General features: G+C 34.9%; 2 protein-coding genes across 22 annotated transcripts; both read right to left on the reverse strand.

Annotated features, from left to right (window-relative positions):
* Positions 1–368: 368 nt before the first annotated feature.
* Positions 369–11,912, reverse strand: rdgB (retinal degeneration B). Of its 15 annotated transcripts, none has more exons than XR_010823464.1 (21): positions 11,273–11,825; positions 9,783–9,979; positions 9,240–9,716; positions 9,057–9,174; positions 8,610–8,991; positions 8,359–8,528; positions 8,140–8,172; positions 7,595–7,699; positions 7,348–7,533; positions 7,103–7,265; positions 6,629–7,030; positions 6,278–6,564; positions 6,038–6,190; positions 5,695–5,951; positions 5,521–5,629; positions 5,144–5,450; positions 4,848–5,028; positions 4,509–4,783; positions 3,745–3,861; positions 3,428–3,577; positions 2,355–2,492 (listed from the first exon to the last, which is right to left on the reverse strand). XR_010823464.1 is itself a non-coding variant. In XM_066735567.1 (20 exons), the coding sequence occupies exons 2-19, from the start codon at positions 9,858–9,860 to the stop codon at positions 3,786–3,788; spliced, it is 3,759 nt and encodes a 1,252-aa protein (XP_066591664.1). In that variant the 5' UTR covers positions 9,861–9,979; positions 11,273–11,825; the 3' UTR covers positions 2,356–2,492; positions 3,745–3,785. The 15 variants fall into 15 exon arrangements, 13 of the variants coding, with proteins under 13 accessions (XP_066591657.1, XP_066591663.1, XP_066591658.1 ...); XR_010823463.1 differs by having other exon boundaries at positions 2,358–2,492; positions 3,367–3,577; XM_066735567.1 differs by lacking the exon at positions 3,428–3,577 and having other exon boundaries at positions 2,356–2,492.
* A 1,440-nt stretch (positions 11,913–13,352) lies between these two features.
* LOC136778673 (uncharacterized) lies at positions 13,353–19,712 on the reverse strand. 7 transcript variants are annotated; one of them, XM_066735769.1, is made up of 6 exons: positions 19,507–19,712; positions 16,389–18,883; positions 15,781–16,312; positions 14,292–14,452; positions 13,906–14,051; positions 13,353–13,824 (listed from the first exon to the last, which is right to left on the reverse strand). In XM_066735769.1, the coding sequence occupies exons 3-5, from the start codon at positions 16,178–16,180 to the stop codon at positions 13,941–13,943; spliced, it is 672 nt and encodes a 223-aa protein (XP_066591866.1). In that variant the 5' UTR covers positions 16,181–16,312; positions 16,389–18,883; positions 19,507–19,712; the 3' UTR covers positions 13,353–13,824; positions 13,906–13,940. The 7 variants fall into 7 exon arrangements, with proteins under 7 accessions (XP_066591866.1, XP_066591865.1, XP_066591868.1 ...); XM_066735768.1 differs by having other exon boundaries at positions 16,389–18,288; positions 18,631–19,712; XM_066735771.1 differs by having other exon boundaries at positions 16,389–17,717; positions 17,988–19,712.
* Positions 19,713–19,718: the final 6 nt, after the last annotated feature.

A 19,718-nucleotide genomic window follows, 5' to 3' on the forward strand; every position in this document is an offset into this window, starting at 1 on the left:
AGTGGCTACCAATATTATTGTTTTACATGATGCTGTCCATCATGTCTCATGCAGAAACATTTATATTCTAGGTAAAATGGAAAAATGTTCCATTAAATATATTTATCAGTTTCTTTAATTTATACTTCTATATATTTTGCTACTTTAAATAAAAATAGTTTTCAAATAATTTGGTAATTTTCTAAACTTTTTCCAATGAGTAAATTTTCCACCTAATTTGATAACAGGTACTTTTAGAGTAACCTTTGATATTTTTTTAAACTCATTGGAATTTGTAAAATACAAACTTAAAAAAGCGAATAGTGAAAAAAACAAGTAATATTTCTATTAAGTGAGAATTAGAATTATTATAAAAGACAAAACAAATCTTAAACGACACAATCGATCATTCTTTATTATAATGTTGAATAAAGAAAATGATTATTTTTTTCCTATTTTGTACATGATAATTTTCTTAGCCAAATGAAATATATATTTTGTAGAGTCCAGCAAAGACAATTACAATATACAAACAGTTATATGCACAGGATTTCATTTGAATAAAGGCCAGACTTTCTGGAATTTAAATATTGCTTTATATGCCAAGTTATGCTAGAATAAATATGCCAGAAGACTTCAAAATACTCAATAAATTTATGAGTTCTTATCTACCTATGACTTCCAAATTGTACGCTATTATTCAGATGGTACCCTGTATATATTTAATATAGTATGTGTATATATATAAAACAATTGTTGGACTAGCGAGCGCAATTAATAATTATGAAACAATGATTATCATTTTTCGCGCGCGATAAATTATTACAACATTTCAGGTTTATACTAACAAAAATATAACTCTGATTATTATCACTTGTGGAAAGTCGTTTATTTGTATAATTAAAATATTTTTTTGCAGTCATTGCACTTTCAAGAAATATATATACGCGCGTGCGCGTGTGTGTATTTATGTATGTATGTATCCATTAACAACTTCGTGCCATTATTACAATAATACAAACAGTCAATACTATAGTTTAGTTTTACTTCATTCCTGTGCATCAAGCACAACAGCAAAGCAGATTCTTTGCAGATGCTGAATAGGAAATAATATATTTTTTATATATCATTGATCGCGCATAATTATCGAATCTGTAGAGTAATAACAAATACAAAATAATGTCTTTACGACAAAATGAATCATGAAAACCTACAGTCACTGGGCATTTCTATTGCTCACATAAATTTCGAAGTTTTCTTGTTAACAATTGGAATTGTTAAGTCCTAAATCCTGAGAGAATTAAAAGAATCACAATAATACTAGAGTTTTTCTGTAAAATTAAAGAATTTCATTGAAAAGCTCATCTACCTATTTATATATCGCTGCACGATTATTATCGCTATTTACAGGAAAATCATAGATTCACATAGTGAGCTACGACGTTTATGGCACTATACAACAAGAGAAAATTACTTTTGTACCAAAGTTTGTTAGAATATATCGACGCGTCCCGTACAAAATTCAACCCTAAGAATCCTAGATTGACCCAGGTCAGGACCGATATAAACTACGAAGAAGCGATACACAATAGCGTTTTGGCAATGTTTAGAGTACTAACGAGAAATATTAAATTGTTATGCTAGATTGTATCTTCACGAATAACATTATACATAATTCTCAGTGTAATAACAACAGGGATAGGAATTGGGAGAGGAAAGTTGGGTAACATTACGTCATAACAAGTTTCCCATTACGAGAGATAATATATAGATCTGTTCATTTCAGCTGAATTTTCTGTACTTTGTTAAGAGATCAACCTATACGAAGAATAAGGATCGTTATATCGTAAGTGCAGAAAATTAGTCAAAACCAATACACCCATAAAACAAAGTTCAACGTTTTGACAAACAAAGAATTCACTAAATAGTTCTAAATTTAATATTGAATCTTATTCTAAAAAGAAGTAAAAAATAAAAAACAATTAAGGAGGATAAAACTGTCTACTATAAATTTGTTGTAAATGAACAGAGGGCTAAAATCTAGCTATATGAACGGATATAAAAATTAAAATGGAATACACCACAGTCTAAGCAGAATAGGAGTTTTATATCAGGCTACTCGGGTATCTCGAGGGAGATAACAGTCTAGTTTGAAAAGAGGTAAAACAGGATTCACCTGGCGGATAGGCTACGTTATATATAAAAATAAATCGTATTGCGATACGATCACGGAATTTTTGCACGACTGACACGAAGTACATAAGTATTTGTAAACTTTTTAGCTAACGAATAATTATTTCTTAAGTCTAAGATTGATTGTTCACTGCCGTGACTCGAAGAAAGAGCGGCAGCGTGCAAAACGTCAGAGCTTTTCAGGTGCGGATGACCTGAAGGCTGGTGCCGACTGAGGTGATGTTGGTGGCCCTACACTCGCACCTCGTTCCAAAGGAAGCTTGCCCGGATTCGGCGATGTTCCTGGCTGCGAGGTAGCACGCTTCGCCGTTCTAAAAGAGCTGCAAAATAACAAACATATCAGTCAATCTATTCCATCACATTATATTCAAACAACTGTTCTTTTAATATATCATACAATCTTAATTTATTTTTATCAAAAAACTGTGCAGCATATGCAACAAGCAGCAGTGAGAAATTTGTTTCAAATTTGTTCTCTTATAGACAATTAATCAGATTATATTTCTCCCTGGGCATTCTGTTTTTTATTTCGACGTTTTTTTTTTCAAGTTATATAGTGGAAGGCCAAACGTGGAAGCAGGAGTTTTATATGCAGACAGCGCAGTGAATCAAAAGCAGAGTCATGGAACATTTAAGCATGATTGTAAAAATAGCATACGGTGATTAAATGTTTGTCCTCTTATACGATTTTTCTCGAGTGTCATACTCTCCTCCCTGTTCCTGTAAAGTATTGATGCATCACGTTCTGGATATTAATTGGTTATAAGTGTGTAAAATGGTTGGACGTTTCATCCCCGAGCTATGAAAAATACCAATGAATATTTTTATAATGATGATGACAATTTTTTCCCTATATTGTTCTCTTCATCTATCATACTTTTTTCCCTGTTCCTGTAAAACACTGGCAAACCACATTCTGGATAATATATCGTTGACTGTGTATGTGTATACATGAAATGGAAGAACATTATATTCCTGAATCGTGATATTGCAAGTAGTATTAAATCAAGTCGTGCATTAGGAACTCTCGCTATTCCACGTTGGTGCTAATGCGATGTCTAAGCAAAGCCAGATGAACCACTCCAGGTAAAAAAGAGGATTTATTAATTAAGATATAGACGTGTGTTCGATTGGTTGGTTGTCGAGCTTCTAACGTTCTAAGACACATACATTTACCTATAAAGGACTGTTTACCTTGTTCAATAAAGCGACAGATCATTTCAAAGAATAAGAAAAATGAATTAGAGACTCGTACGTGTCTGGACAGCCAGAGGGATCAACCAATCACAATTCCTGGATATATGTACAGCTGAGAGGAAAAAAAGCGATAACTTTTGCAGGACTCTTGCCAAGAGCATGATATTTAGCTACGCTGCGGCTTAACAATAATCTTCACAGTGGATACCTGGAATGAAGAGATTGATAAAGGCTCTTGTTCTATCTGCTTTATCAAGGTTTTTATGAAACGATCATCGATATCATCCACTAATTAGCATGATAATTTGCAAAAGTAAGAAGAAAATAATAGAACGAGAAAAACGTAAAGCAGAAGAGGTTACAGCTGATAGTTACCAATATGGGTAAGTATTTTGTATGCAGATTAGAGGCGTGTGTTAGATGTGACTAAGGTAGACTTTCCGTTTAATGCACACGCTGTTGCGTGCTGATGAGTTGACCACTGTGTCGTTACTGGAACAGAGCCGAGGCTCATATGCACATACGCTGCAATATCACCTCCTTTTTCATTATAGTGGCAGAAATTGACAAAGTAAAACTTCCAACGAATATAGAAAAAATCCCAAGCAGCTTTAGACATATTGATTACAAAAATCTATCAAAATTTGTTCTCTCTTTCTGTTTTGCTATTATTAGTGAAGGCCAATCTCTGCCACTTCTCCAATGCCATGCTACTTCACTAAAAATTCAATCAGTACTAATCCCTAATGAAGTAAATTTCTTCCTCTATGCTAAATATTATTTTTTATCAAAATGCCATAATTAACAAATGCTATGCTAATCGACAAATGCAATAAACTCTTGCTTGTTCTTCGTATACAATAGAGAATGGACAGGCTTGGATTTAATACACAAGTATAATAATATTTACAGACTAGCCTACTGGAAATTCCTTTGCACTTTAGTGACCTGTACCTTTTTCTCATCAGTTGGCAAACTTAAAAGTTACGACGTATCCGGTCTTCTTCGGAACACGTTAGCGTTGCGAATGGCAAGATATCAAAGAATTATTACTGTGAGAAAATTTGTAGGGATCATGGCAGTGATATAAAGACAATATGGAGGACGAAGATATTTTCATCAAAGGTTAATTTTTTTACCTTCTACGTCGTAAAGAGACATTTTGACCAGGCAAACCGAATTGGCCTCGAGGAATGACCATTCTGGCATTGCCCTGGGCTGGCCTTGATCCACCGTGAGCTTGCAGATTACTCAAATGGGCTGCGTAACCATCGTGAAGGATCGTAGCCAAGGCCTGGTGCTTCTTAGATACTTTGCCAATTATGAAAATCTCATTTGGCTTCAGATTTATAGCTGTATATACGCTTATGTCTTTACTGCTACCGTATGCGTGATGAATAACCAATCCATGATCCTGCAATACATTAAATTAAGGAGAAAAAATGTATGATAAAAATTTTTATAAATAATTTCATTACCTGTACAAGATTATTTAGATAAGCAGCTTTATGTCCGAGTGGATCTGTAGATAAACCGTCAGCAAAGGACACTAATCCGTGGGGAAAATTGTGTTGTGACAACCATGAGATTACTTTTTGCTGTTGCATGTCTGGCCTAGCTGTTATATAAATGATTAAATACCCCAGCTCTTGCCAGTGCCTGAAAATTTAATCAAGTTAATTAAGTAATAATTAACGTCTAATATCGAAATAATGAATTATTCGATATACAGTGCGTTGTTTATTATTATAGAGTTGCGTGGTATTTGCTTTACCTAACAACATCTACAGCCCCAGCCCTGACCCTTGGATCTCTGCCAGTGACGGACATACTAGCTGTGAACGATCCGTCAATGCTAAATACAACGCATTCAGTTTTTGGTGGTACGACAGTCATAAAAAAGTCTACGGAAGTGTGATCTCCTCTGACAACCATTTTGATAGGATAAAGACCATAGCCTAAAGCTTTCTCATCTGGAATTCTATATGTGATTCTGCCATTCTTATCAGTTATTTCGGTCGAAAGATATGTCCATTCTCCTGCTGGAGCATCCTTCATTATGTGAATGTCCACCTTTTCACCTAAAATCATGCATTTTTTTCTGTCATTATCTTATATCACACGTTCCGTAATTTACATAATTCTACCAACCAGTCAAAGCTATTAAATCTATTGGACTGTACATAAACCTAGCGACTAGAACTTGAGGTGCTCCTTCTCTAACGATTACATCATTGGCTCTATGATTGGCAGCCACGTTCTGCAAATAACAAATATCGTTTAATCGTCTTGCTCGCACCGTATTTTGAAATAATTTCCAATTACCTTGAGTTTAATCGAAGTACGTTTTTTATTCCACTTTTCTCTAGGTTGGCCTGGACGGAAGCAGACTTCTTTTTCTTCGCTGAGCAAAGGTAAATCGTACCTGCCTATTTGTCTTAAAATAAATGCAATGACATCCGAGGATTCCCAGTAACTGGCATGAAAGAGATGGGGCAATGCATTAGTAGGGAAATTCGCGAGACCATCTGGACAATACAGAGCGTAATCTATTCTTTTGCTACCCCACCATTTCTGCGTTACTGTAAAATTATAAAAAAGAAAACTATACTAAATGCCTTATCAACTGTACAGGCGTATCATAGTTACTAGTCTTTCATTGACTCACGTGCAGACACAATTTGTAAAGGAACAGTTTCGATAATTCCAGACATAGTACTTTGTATTGAAATATCTGACAGTCTTCTTATGTGAGATATTGGTACATTAGGAACATTCAATCCATCAGTGAATAACTGTGGATTAGTTTGAATAGCCTCAACTGTAATAAAATCGATATATTAGATAAAGTGAATAAAAAACAATATTTTACTGTCTTAACCGTATATATGCATAAATAGGTACTGACGTAAATGGTAAGGATGTCCATTTCCAAGTGGATATTTCTGATATCTCGCGACGTTTACCGGAGGTAACGATGAGAACTTGGCAGATATCAATGGCTCTACTCTGGCAGCAACAGGATCAGTTGGATGAAATAAATTGTAAACTTGATTAACCAATGGCCTCTGTATGTTACTATTTTTGTCTGTATGGGAAGAAATCTTTCTATAAGCCAGCACCAAAGCCAGAGGACTGCCAAACATGAAAAATTCTCCCACTTCAAACTCCAACTTGCAATGCTGAGAACCATCGCTGAAAATTTTTGGTTCAATGTTAAGTTTGAGAATCCTTTATATTACTATAGATGAGTCAGTACCTTGTACTGGAAGATCTTCGTCTGGGCGATGGTGCACTCAAGTGTTTCCCATCTTCATTCGTTCCATTACTTTCTGCAGGAGGATTACTGGTGTCAAGGATACTGTTCTCACTATTGTGTCTTGACTGGTATTGATAAGATCTGCACAGGGCGTCGTAAGCTAATATCGAACCCACGGAATCTCCTATGATACAAATCTGTCCGCTAAATCCTTTGCCCTCGTCGTTCTTCAAGAAATCTTGGTAGACCTGATTCGCCCCAATGACTACTCGTGAAACAGCTTCCTGGTAATCTGGAGTGGAACTCGCTAACAATGGAATGGCACCAATTGGAATTGTGTCATGAGTCACTTGTGGCGTGTCCATGCACGAGGGTGATACGTCAAAACTATATGGGGTCAAGCTGTACGAGGAATACAATGAATTATTGAGTGAGAAAATTCAACGGAATTCTTTGAATAGCGATGATGCTTGCCTGGATAGAATACCAAGACCCTCTGTACAGATTGGTGGACAGGAAACAAACTTTATAGAAACATGTCCAACCATACTAGGATAATGCTGTCTCATTACCGATTCGAAGGCACCTCTGAACGTAGTTATATCAGATTTTTTTGCTGTCAAATCGACGTTTGCGTCTAAAACAAAATCGATACATTCTTCTTCGGTCTGTAATGACATTCTTTTATTACATCAATTGAAAGCTTAGCCCTACTTTACCTAAAACACTGCCAGCATGTATTACGATTAGCAGGACTGTTGTTTTGCAAGGATGATTAGTTGGTGAATACTGTGGAGAGGGTGGACAGGAAATGTCGATACTGTCTGAGGTACGAATCTGCAATCTTTTACTACTTCGCTCGCTGGCCACTCGTTGTAAGTACGTGTGTGAGAAGATTGAATCATCTGTAAGTTAAAGAATAATTGAAAAATAAAATTTAATTATTAGTATTAGTTATTTACGAACCTTGTTTATTTACTATCGGTAAAGTAGGTGAAGTAGCGTCTTCCTCCTCTGCAAGAAGATCCAAAGAACTCCATTTAACTAATGAGAAATTATCGCCAAAGTCCTCTGTATAATAAAAAATCATAAGACTACATATACATACTTTTCTTCATAAATTTAAATTTGACAACCTTATAATGGAAATTCATAAAATACATATAATAATAAATTCAAAAATATAGTAATGAAGGCGACTTTAAAATAATTTAAACTTTGACTTTAACAATCACAATACTAAGTGCTATATCGTATTTATGTGAGCTTGTGAGATTACTTGCCCATGCTGCTGCATGCTTATTTTTATTGATTAAGATCATACTTGCAACAACAATGCATAGTATTTTCCTTGTAAAAATGGTTAATTAGGTGTTTCTTATTAGTTACAAGTAGATTAAAGCTTTGCGTTTCCATCTTGATTCAAGAGATTATTTAACTCATCCAAAGCACACTTTTTAAAGAAATAAAAAGTTGTCTTTAATAAAAAATTAACACTACTTTGGTCCTACCTTTCAGTATAGTAGGGATAATAAACCCAGCTGCTGTAGTGTGATAAAAAACGAAGGATAGACATAAGAAACAAAACAAAACTCTGCAATACTCATGCTGCTATATGCACTGTGTTAATTATATAATTATAATAGATTATCTATAAATTGCTGTATTGAAGCTTTAATTTTTTTTTCTAAACACAGACATGCTAAAGATATTATTAATCAAACACATACCTTGACAATCAAAAAATTCATCTTCACTATCAGATTCTGATTCTCTGACAATACTTTCCATTCGCCAGTTGGCCATTTGAATGTCAAAAGTTTTAGCAGAGCTTGGAGAATGTAACCCTGTATTATTTTTCTTCCATACTTTCTTTGAGTTTATGTTTTCTTGGGGTTTCCTGTGAATATACAAGTTCATAGATGAAATTGTAATAAAAACTGAAACTTAAAGAAATTAGATGGCATTTTGCTTAGTGTACCTAAGATCTGGAATATCAGTAGGAGAATCACCAGGGCTGACATCACCCTCTGAGCTAGCAGCTGTGTTAATAATAGGAATATCAGAAGGTTTTCGATGAGAGGGTGGACTTTGAAGATCTTCATTCTTTTCTATACTGCCAAGAGTGGCTGCTAGTGTTTTGGCAACGTTAGAGTCTTGAGGAGTCATTATGGAGCTGGCTGAATTGTTGTCCCTTTCTTCCTGAATGATATCTTCATTAGATTCTCCTAATCCCATTGTTCGTTGCAAGGCTAACTGTGTTTGTCGCTCAATTTCTCGAATGTCTTCCATTGTTAACCCATTCCACTCATCTTGCCAAGCCCATGCTTGTCTATGTGCCCTTACCATTGTTTTTCTTAAAGCTGCCATCATTCCAATAATTAATTAACTATTCAAAAAAATTGTACTATTAACAAAAAATGCTTACCAACGTCATGAATAAATTTTTCTAGTTTTGTCTGCATTCCCCAGTAACGAAATTCCACACGACACAGCTTGTAGGCACACATCAAAGATTTTCCAGAAGGTGTTGGTTGTGGCCTATCCTAAAATCAATGTAAAATGTTGAAGTGTAAATTCCTGCAGAACATTTGAAAAAGTAGATACATACTTTGACATCATTCCAATAATCTTCTAGCCATGTTTCTGATAGAGGACCTCTACCAGTTTTTTCAGATACAAATAATTTGGGATCCTCCTCTTTTACATAGTCTGTGCCAGACAATTGATCCTTGACAATATCAATTATATCTACAATTCTATTTCTCAATTCAGAACTACTGAGATTAAAAACATTTTCTTGGTTGCCATTATCAGGGTAGTAATAAGTTTCAATTTCAACTGAAAATTTCTCCACAAAAGGGCAAGTATATCTTGTTTTCGTATAAGGATAAGCATTCCATGCCTCCTCCTTTGCTATTAATGCAGACCTTGGCAAAAGACTTTTAAACCATCCAGGCAGATGACTGCCAACATGGTAAATTTTATCTGTATATTGACCATTTCCTCCAGGCCCATTTGTATATGGTTCGTTCACTAGAATTTCTACTCCACTACCTGCTCCTGTACTTTCTTGCCTGGACTTTTTCTATGCAATTGAATTTTGTTCATCAATTAAATCCTTTTATTTTCAACCTTTCATACATATACTTACAGCTATCATATACAATTGAGCAATTCTATACTCCTCCACTGTTAGAGGCAGAGGTATTCGATACTCCTTTGTCAACATTTTGACAGTGGATTGATTTTATCAGTAAAACATTGTTTAACTAGAGACAGAATATCTCTAAACTGGAATTAGCCTGGACTACATTTTTTAGCCTTGTAAGATCCGTGCATTAAATAAGCCTTCAATAAAAAAACAAACAAAAACAATTATTTAATAAATGATTTTAAATTTAATTAATTAATGGAAGGGTGAGAGAAATGATGGGTGGAAAGGGTTAAAATATAAAAAATTAGATAAATTGGAATATAGACAAATTTACTTAAGAGAACAGTCTATTTTTATTCAATGATGTTAGACTGCTCGATTGGAAGATGGACATTTTAATATGGATCGAGAGACACCCTCTTTTCACGTATACACGGAAGCACCGCAAATGCTAGCCTTCATACATGCATATACGCATATACTCATATTGTCAGTGTGTATAGCCAATACCTTACCCTACAAACCCCCTCTCAACATAAATCATACCAGCTATTCTCAACACTTTTTTAAATCCTCGAAAAGACCAAAATATTTCCTTCCTTAAACGAGAAAGCTTCCTTTGATTATATTCTTAAATTTATTCTCTACTACGGAGTAAGTTTCACGTATGGGCGATCGATGAATTGGAGGTTTTTGAAAATATTGTTCGAAATGATCGAAAATGAAGATAAACTTGGCAGATTACTTGAAGCTTGAAAGCAGATTTTCTCAAGAGACATATTTCATAATCAATTTGCAAATAAACAAATGTTACATAATTCGTTTATTCATATAGATATATATATACGTATTCGGATGTTTACTTACAATTTCAGGTGCATCCATTCAAGTAAGAAAACATACCGAGTTATAGTATCATTATCTGTGATAAGCAAACTTTACTCATCCTGGATGTGAGAAAACCAGTTTTTACGTAATTCCGTAAACGTGAAAGCAACGTTGGATAAAAAAAGGTTTCTTTTCTTGATACGATAAGACTAAACCCATAGAGAGGACCAAAAAAAATATTCTACCCATTATTATTAACATAAATTATCTAAATAATCCTACATAATACCCATACATAATAAGATTATTTAATAAAACAATTCCAATAATGAATTCTCGTTTAATCCATTATTGACCTAATTAATTATAATTAATAGAACTCTAAATTATGTCATTTGAAGGGAAAAAAATTACCGGGAAAAGGAATAAATGTTAATTACATCAACATTGAAGAGAGAACAATGTTATTCTCTCTATAAAGAAACACCTTGTAAATATACATTTTTAACATAGAAAAAGATGTTTGAAGAATTTAAAACACCATAAAAATGAAAGATGACAAAAGATGCCAAAAACAAGCTGAATTTGTCAACAGATGAGTAGGGGAAGGGAAAATATTTCAAGCTACTGCTGGGCTAAAAATAAAACGTTAAACTCACCATGGAGCTCCATGGTTCGATAACGAGAAAAATTGAAGTAACGCATCGGTCGTTGTTATTCTTTAACGAAAAGTTTTGCGTCACTCGGGTGGAATCATTAACGATAATGATTATGATCTCTCTCAGAAGTGCAAAGCACACATTTGTCATTCAGCTAAAAACCATAGTACCACTACCGGTAATTGATTATTGTTAATTGATAGATCTTCTGGCATTTACCCACTGATTCATTAACGTGAACAAATTATAAGTAAAAATTAGCAAATTCATTTGCCGGAACGTAAACGGGCAAGTGTTAAGAGTTTCAAATTGGAAAGGAGAAAAAAGAGGGATGGAAGAAAAAAACAAGAATACGAAGGGACAGATGATTCAAACTATTGGATTGAGAAAAAATAAATAGATGAGAAGTTTTCGTGATTAGTTATAGATCAGATGAGCTGGATTGAATGTATGTATGTATATATGTGGAAAGACTTTAAGAAATAGTGACAGGAATCTCAAAAAATTAGTAATCAAAGAACATTTGATATACCGGACATGTTTCTGTGTCCGCGCGCGGCCACTGACTGGACTGATGAGTGACGAACTTTTGTTGCTTTCGTGCACGCCGGCTGGCGGAGCTACCAGCCAACCAACCTCCGCCACCCCCACTACCCCACAACCAACCAAACGCGCACCAGTTTCCTCTCTGCGCCTAACGCGCTCTGAGTTTTCCTTTTTCTAATACAATTATATTTAATAGGTTTGATTAAATCCCAAAAATTTTAATATAAGCATTCATATGCATAATAAAAGAAAGCTGCGGTAATCTCTTTGCAAATTTTGTTATTCGAGAGTTTGGCGCAATTTTTCCGAATTTAGAAAAACCTATAAGGGTTTACAGATTACTCAAGTGGAACCGGAGGACTTCCGGTTTCCAGGTAGATATTTAGTTGGCCGCGACGAATCATTTTTAGCTGTTCAGTAGCTTTCCGGTATTATTGATCGAACTCCGGAGAAGCGCAAGGTTGATTGCGCCGTAGCTTTGGAGGTACAGTCGTAGAGAGGAGAGCCAACCAAATCCCACCAGAAACGTCACGAACCGCATCCGAACCAATCCAAACTTCTATGAGCAGCTGCTGGCGCTGCTGCTCGCTAAAAATGCATCTTTATGCTCCCCTCCTTCCCTCTTTCTCTAATCCCCTTCATGCTGTTCATTTCCGAAGCAATACAAGATCGAGTAGACAAATATTTTTTACAATTCGGTGATTCTCAATAATAGTTATAAAATTAAGACAGAGCATGATGCAAATGAGATGCTTGTTTGCAAGAGCAATAAATTTGAAGATTGTATGATTCTAGTTGTCTTTAAGGCTTAGGATGGATGAAAACCTTAGTAATCTCTAATGATGAAAAAATTAGTCGGCTGGCAAACGTCTGAAGGATGAATATAGACTAATCAGTGTTTATCCATCTTGAATACGCGTAGTGTGACGTCGAGTATCGCAGACACACATACTCGCTACTTACATGCAGCGTATGTATATATCAAGTAACATGCTATATGCAAGTGATCACAGGTATAAAGTGTCTATTTAAAACTACCCTTTTCCACGCTACTTATAGTATATTTATATACATATACTGTGTAATAATATACTCGACCAATTCTCATCCCCCTCTCCCTCTCTCTATTTCTAATTAATCTCGTTAAATAAAGTATAAGCAGCCCTAAAGTAAATTCATCCACGATTAATTAAACTCATACAGTAATCTTCAACTATTTTCCTAATAACATTAAGATTCCCTAGGAAATTTCTGTCAGATTAACGAATAAAATGAATGGATTTCGTAGTCAACGTAAAGTATTACTTTTTTTATTAGCGCGAGCGTGCACGATATTATACAGAGTTCGTATTTTAAAACGCTTCAGAGTATAAATTCAAGAAGATGCATATCACCATAACTATTAAAGATATCAACATTTTTTATAAGACCTTCTTGAATGTAAATAGTAAGATGTTTAAAAAAGATCTTGTAAAAAAAATTGATATTCTTAATATTTATGAAGATACGTGTCTTCTTGTATTTATGCTTTGGGACGTTTTAACTGGCGGACCCTGTATGTAAGAAAATTGATAAAAATATATGATAAATTCTATGAAAAGTTTAAAAGTAGATTTCAAGGCGTGGTACATTAGAGTTGCCACTTTAAATATAAATTGTATATTGTTTAGAAAACAATCCATTTTTTTCATATAGATTTAGGAAAATTAATCGTAATCGCGTTTTGCGTGGTTTTTGCCGGAAGTGCAGCTTCCTGTATTCTAACGACAGAACGTTATTCTATATGTATGTGTATTCAAGTGTGAACGTGTGGTAGCGTTGCAGCTAAACTCCATGAATAAAGATCACCACAAGCGATAAATCTCGAGAACAGCGGCCATTGTCAAATTTGTAGGATGTCTCAAATTTCAAAATCAACTTCCAATATTGCCCCACAAAGGAATATTTGGCATTCTCCATTTATGTTCCTAGAAAAGGCCATCCAGCTGCTTTATGTAACACGAGATCTGAAAAAATATGAAATTAAAAAAAGGAAATTGCTTGAAAATTAATTAAATATGAGTTTTGGTTACTCCACGGGAACTTGCAATTTTGACTGAAATAAATAGAAGAATTTGTAAAGTTAGGATGATTTCGGTTCATTTGGATCATCGATTTCATATCCGTGAGGTGGTACAGGGTTCACTCTTGGGTTGTGGAAGAGAGTATGATTCCCATCGCCCCATGCATAGTCCTAGAAAAGGGAAATGGATTGTAAATGAAAGAAGAAGGTCGAGGAAAAGCGTTATGCGGAGTGGAAAATTGTGGTCTGTGGGACGAGACTCGCGTGGGTCTTCTTTAATCGATTGGCCGGGATGTCGAAGGACTGGCTATCTCACTTTATTTTCCACGTCCCTAAACGTGAGACGCTAGAGACCCCAATGATCGAATCGCGATTAAGTTATTGAAATACCTTCATAGCTTATTTATATACCTTCGTTCGACGATGCATGTATGGGTAATATACGAATGGCGGCCTGGGCTGCTTACTTCTAGCTTCGTTCTCTCTAAAGGAGTGAATAGTCATCAACACTATCAGAGGAAAACCCACGAAAAGGGTGATGGCCCTGAACAGTTTAAATCGTGCATCGTGTTCTGCAAGAAATACATTTTAGATCAAACTAAATCACAATAATGGTAACAAAAATCTTAGCAAACACAATACGGAACTTTTTTAAATTAGGTTGAGAATTGCAACGTATACAAATATTATTATTGTACGATGATACTGCATGTATATTATCATGACAGCCAGGTTCTCCAATTTGATCAAATTTATCTGTTTGGTAAAAATTAAAAACTGTAGTAAATTCCATTAAGTTCCAAAAGTTAACAGTTGATGGAAAAACCGGCCGTCATTCAGCTTCCACTATGACTGGAATATAGCTCTAGATCCTGCACAGTGCAAAGATTTCTTACAAAATGTAAACAGATTATATATTCTATAGATTTGCCGTTCCAAGAATTATTGCAAACATAGTACAATTGTAGTAATATCTTAGTTAACATGTACACACACATTTGAACATAATTAAGAAACCCTTTGTAAGTAAAACCTTAGTAAATTACATAATTTTGCTGTTCCAACCCTTTCCCGGTTTTAGAAAATCGCGCTTAATGTTTCAGAACACTTAATGCCCCGTCAAGAGACGATAAATAAATTGAGAAGAACTCAGAACACAATTCTATATTTTTTACACAAAGATTGGTGTTCCCATTTTTTAATTCACTTATTTAAAAATATGTATATACTTTAGATTTAAAATATTTGATCATAGTGAAGAGTAAACGATAGAGTGACAATTTTTGGACCCACAAATCTCCTACAGAATTTACATACAAAATGTTCAGTTTGTAGAAAGTTTCTTCTTGGTAGCAAAAGTGGTCCCAATGATATCAGGATGACCAGAATTCTGATCATTCTGACGTCGCTAGGACCAATTTTGCTGCTGGGACTGCGCTGCAGATTTAGCTATGATTTTCCACCTATTAGCAATAATTTATATGTTTGGTTAAAATTACAAACCTTAGTAAAGTCTATTTAATATTTAATTTCAAGCATTACTAAATGGATAAATTTACTAAAAGGTGGAAACACCGGTCTTTATTGGCCGTATTCGTCTCCATAGTGGAAAGAGAATTGATCGGGATCAGCAGGCAGAGGTCGCACGTAAACAAATATTACTAGAGCAGTCTAATGTAAATGCCCAGTCATTATGAAAGGTTATAAATAATAAAAAATAAGCAAAGGATAACTTCTCATTTTGGTTTAAATTTCTAAAATAATAAATTTTAGCCTTTGCTCCTTTCATTGTATGTGGGCCATAACAATGTAAATAGATATTTAAATTAGATATTAGTTTGCTTTATATATAACAATAAAGAGATAAGAACGAGGAAAGTTTAGCGGTCAATTTTTTTACTGCTCTTATCCGGATCAGGGCAGCTGTTATCGTCATCATCATTGCTGTCATAATGTCTACAGGGATCGTTATTGCAAGTAACGCAAGATGGCGGAGGCTTCTTGGGACAAGGATCTTTCATGTCTTTAACCGGATGGCATTGAGTTGGATAGCAGTCATCGCTCTTTTTCCCATCCGAGTATCTTCTGATACTCGTGAATCCTCTGTTTTCGATTCCTGCGTTGTGGTCAAATGCTGTTGAACTCTTGACATTTCCAGGCAATCCTCTCAGCTTCCAATTATACCTCGAATTCTCCACTGAGATCAAAGTCCCCTGGCACGAAGAATTTCTAAAAATCGTATTCGCCACATTTGACAATCCTGAATAAATAACTCTTATTGAAGACGCGCGTAAATACATGATGCAATTTCTTGTTATGGTTGAATTCTCGAAGTGCGTTGAAAATTGATCTTTCGTTTGTCATTTTTTTTCTTCTTTATATGGATGCTTTCACACTGTTCGAGTGTTCGGTATTTCCATGTCAAAATGTAACTTTAAAAGAAATAATAAATATTAACAGTTGGAAATAAAACAATTCACAATTACAAATTATTTCAATTTTACTAACCTAATTGTATCCTTCGATTAACATTTTCTAATAGCGGTAATAATAAGTTACTCATATTTTATACAAATATATTTTTAAACTCATGTGACTCTTATTTTTTCATGAAATTCAGCGACTCACTCTCCAGATTATAGTTATTACTCAAAAGAACCCATGATGCTCAGCCTTACGATAAACTCAAGATGGGATTTGGATGTAGACTAAAATGAGCACTCAATCGAGCTTCCGGTGGAAATAAATATTAGTAACGCATGTTACGTTATTGAATAAGAGCGTAGATATTGATGGAATACGATTGAAAAAGAATCCAAGGACTCCGATTAAAATTAATCGTAGTAGAAAAAGTATCCGGAGACATTTATTGCTTTGACAAGAGTCTGTTTGCGATCTGATTGTGTGAACAATGGCGAGCATAACGTTTCCGGTCGTTGCGTGGCAGCTGGACATTTGATATTTACGAGGCTGGTCCGATCAGTCTTTCCGCAATTCAGCGAGCGCTCGTTGCCAATTAATTTAGTCTAGGTGTTCAATCGTGAGTAGCCTGTTAGATTTTATACGTCTAAAAAAATAATACATAAAGGTAAAAGCATCCTTAAGCTAAGAGCAATATTTAACTAGTTTAATTCACAAAAGATTTGTTATGATCCAATTCAGTTTTGAGGGAATACTGAGAGCACGAAGAAATTATTTTAACTCACTGAGTTATCTCTGGGAACGTTGTGGAAAGTTTCCTTGCTCTTTAAAACCGAAAGATCTCTTAATTGCTGATTGGTTTACCAGTGCCCAATGGCAGATCAGTTACATGAAAATAAGCTGCGAGGAATAATGTCTTATAAAGGGCTAAGGAAAGATTATTTTAACCTCTCCGTATCTCTTTTATTTGAATAGTATTACACACAAATGGGTTTACCAATAGGTGCAAAAACTTAGGTGACTCTCTTTTTCTCTCCAAGGGCATATATCGAGTGCAATTGCTAGGAATGGATCTGGATAGAACTCGATTAAACTTGCTTGGCCTAGGCTCGCGTACAGAATCTGGTTACTTGTTGCTCTACTCGCGCATTTGGATTCTCGAGACCTTAGCAGCACGATTGTATTCGTGACAAAAGTACCAAATCTCTTCCCACGGAGCTCCCACGTATCGTTCCAGTTTTTTGACAAACGCCATTAATCTGAAACGAGGCTAGTGCATCTCCAAACTACAGCGCCACTCTGTCTGCCAGAATTTTCGGGGTAAACAAAGATTCCCCACCTTCTCCGCCCTTGTTTACTCTCTCAGGTCATCCACGCCCATAGAAATCTTGTGCGAATTTGTTCTTCTTCGTTGTGCTATAAATTAGATAAATTATTAGCAAAGGCTTGAATTTTTGAATTTTCGAGCCTATTTGGGGAAAAAACAGGGGGGAAGTAACGAGATGTTTCTTAGTGTACCGTGATAAGAGGTGGACCTAATTAGTCAGAGGCGTTGAAATGGTTGAAAAGAAAAAACGAGAGAACGAGAAGTGGTGCAGTGCAGTGCGCATAATAAAGGGAAAAGGCGGAAGGTTGGCAATTAATGCGAGCAGCTTCGTTCCAGCAATGAGATAGTAACAATGGCACCTAGGATTCTGGAAAACTGGCGCTTCCACTTCCATGCCATCTTGGTTTGTTGTTGTCTTGCGCGGCAACCTTTGACATTTCGAGAGGACGGGTCGAACTTCCAGCCAGATCTCTCTCTCTCTCTCTCTCTCTTCCAGTCCCTGCTTCTCTATCTCTCTACCTATCCTTTCTCTCTTTTCCAACCCCTCCTTGCTATCATCCATTCCCCGATATATCTCCTTTATATATTTCTAGTGAAATAGCCCAAACCTCATGCCCTTTGAGACACGAAAAATCTTTATCCAATCAAGTCCAATTTTATCTTGAAAAATAATAATATTTATCAATATGTTCTTTTAGAATATTCTCGTTTTATTTAAATTATTTTATCAAATTTTCCCTCTCTCTCATTCCAAATGTCGATGTTTTTAAGAATTTTTTAAAACTTAAGTTCATGATAGAATAAACTATTATCTTGAACCATCCGACTGTGATCTTATCAGGATTAGTTTTTATCGGTATATAGATGCGAGATAGAAATGTCAGTCACGAGAGTTGTACATAGCTAACCCTTCAACCTTCAAACTCGAAACCCTAAATATTCTTGGCATAAAAGTCTAATTTGACCTTCTTGGATAAAGCAAAGAGAATTTTTTCAACAAACCTTTGTAATTGACATTTCCAAATTTTACGGATCCTTTATTATAACCTTGTAAAATCTATCGGGTTTCCTTTCCCACTGTAAAGTTTCCTCATTTGAATGTTGGAATAAAAGCATGTACATAAATGTAACTAATCGATTTTTGGAACGTTTACGTCATTGTTTGCGTCACATGAAAAGGGACAAAACAGTTCAATCTATGACGTAATAGTTTCTTTACATCATGATAGCTTACACAAAACCCAAATTTCTTAGCCTGAAAATATAAATATATAATAGCCCTTGATTTTCAGGAAAAATATTATGTATTAAATGTTATAGGTAAGGATAATGGCAGACAAAACAATGTAGTGAACGTAAATGTAAAGGTATAGTTAATGAGAAAGAGAGAAATAAAAATAGAGCGTGAAAAGCACATTGATATCACGCCGCTTCCGTTTTTATTTGTCTTGAATTACGTTTACTCACGTCACTATGTCGCTTTATCTGCTATCATCCTAACTTAAAATTGAAGATATAAAGAACCATATGTAATTCTGTTCTTGTTATTCTTTCATTTGGACTAAAGATTATATCTATGTTTTTACGTTGCCGTAATCTTAATGCAATTCAAGGCAAATCAAATGTAAGCGTAATGAATATAACGAGACTCGTGGTTTGCATTTAGAATTCATTAAAATTAATTAAAGAACAAACAAAATGTATAGAAATAGGTAGTAGAGATTGTTGTATGTATCCAAGTTTGGCGCAAATTTGTACATTGTTAACACAAACATCGTTCATCAAAGTATGATGGAAATAAAATGTAACTAGAGTTCACTTTTACATATAGTAGCTTTTTTCTGCTTTAAAATACTTGAACACTACATTAATGATTACCAAAAACGTAAATGATTCAAAGCTCTCTACTTCCAATTTAAAACTTTTGTCACTACATTGCAGGCTGCCCATAACATTTGTCGAAATTAAAAATATGTTAAACGTTCCCTAAGTAATACAACGAATTGTAATTTAAAAGATATAAAAACGTTTTAAAATAATTGAGTCTAAGAAATACTTATTATCTGATGTATCTAAGCCTTGTCGAATGA

Source organism: Prorops nasuta, unplaced genomic scaffold (genome assembly GCF_024137725.1).
Source record: "Prorops nasuta isolate Cenicafe-Biocafe unplaced genomic scaffold, Cenicafe_Pnas_1.2 PNAS00014, whole genome shotgun sequence".
Lineage (NCBI taxonomy): Eukaryota > Metazoa > Arthropoda > Insecta > Hymenoptera > Bethylidae > Prorops > Prorops nasuta.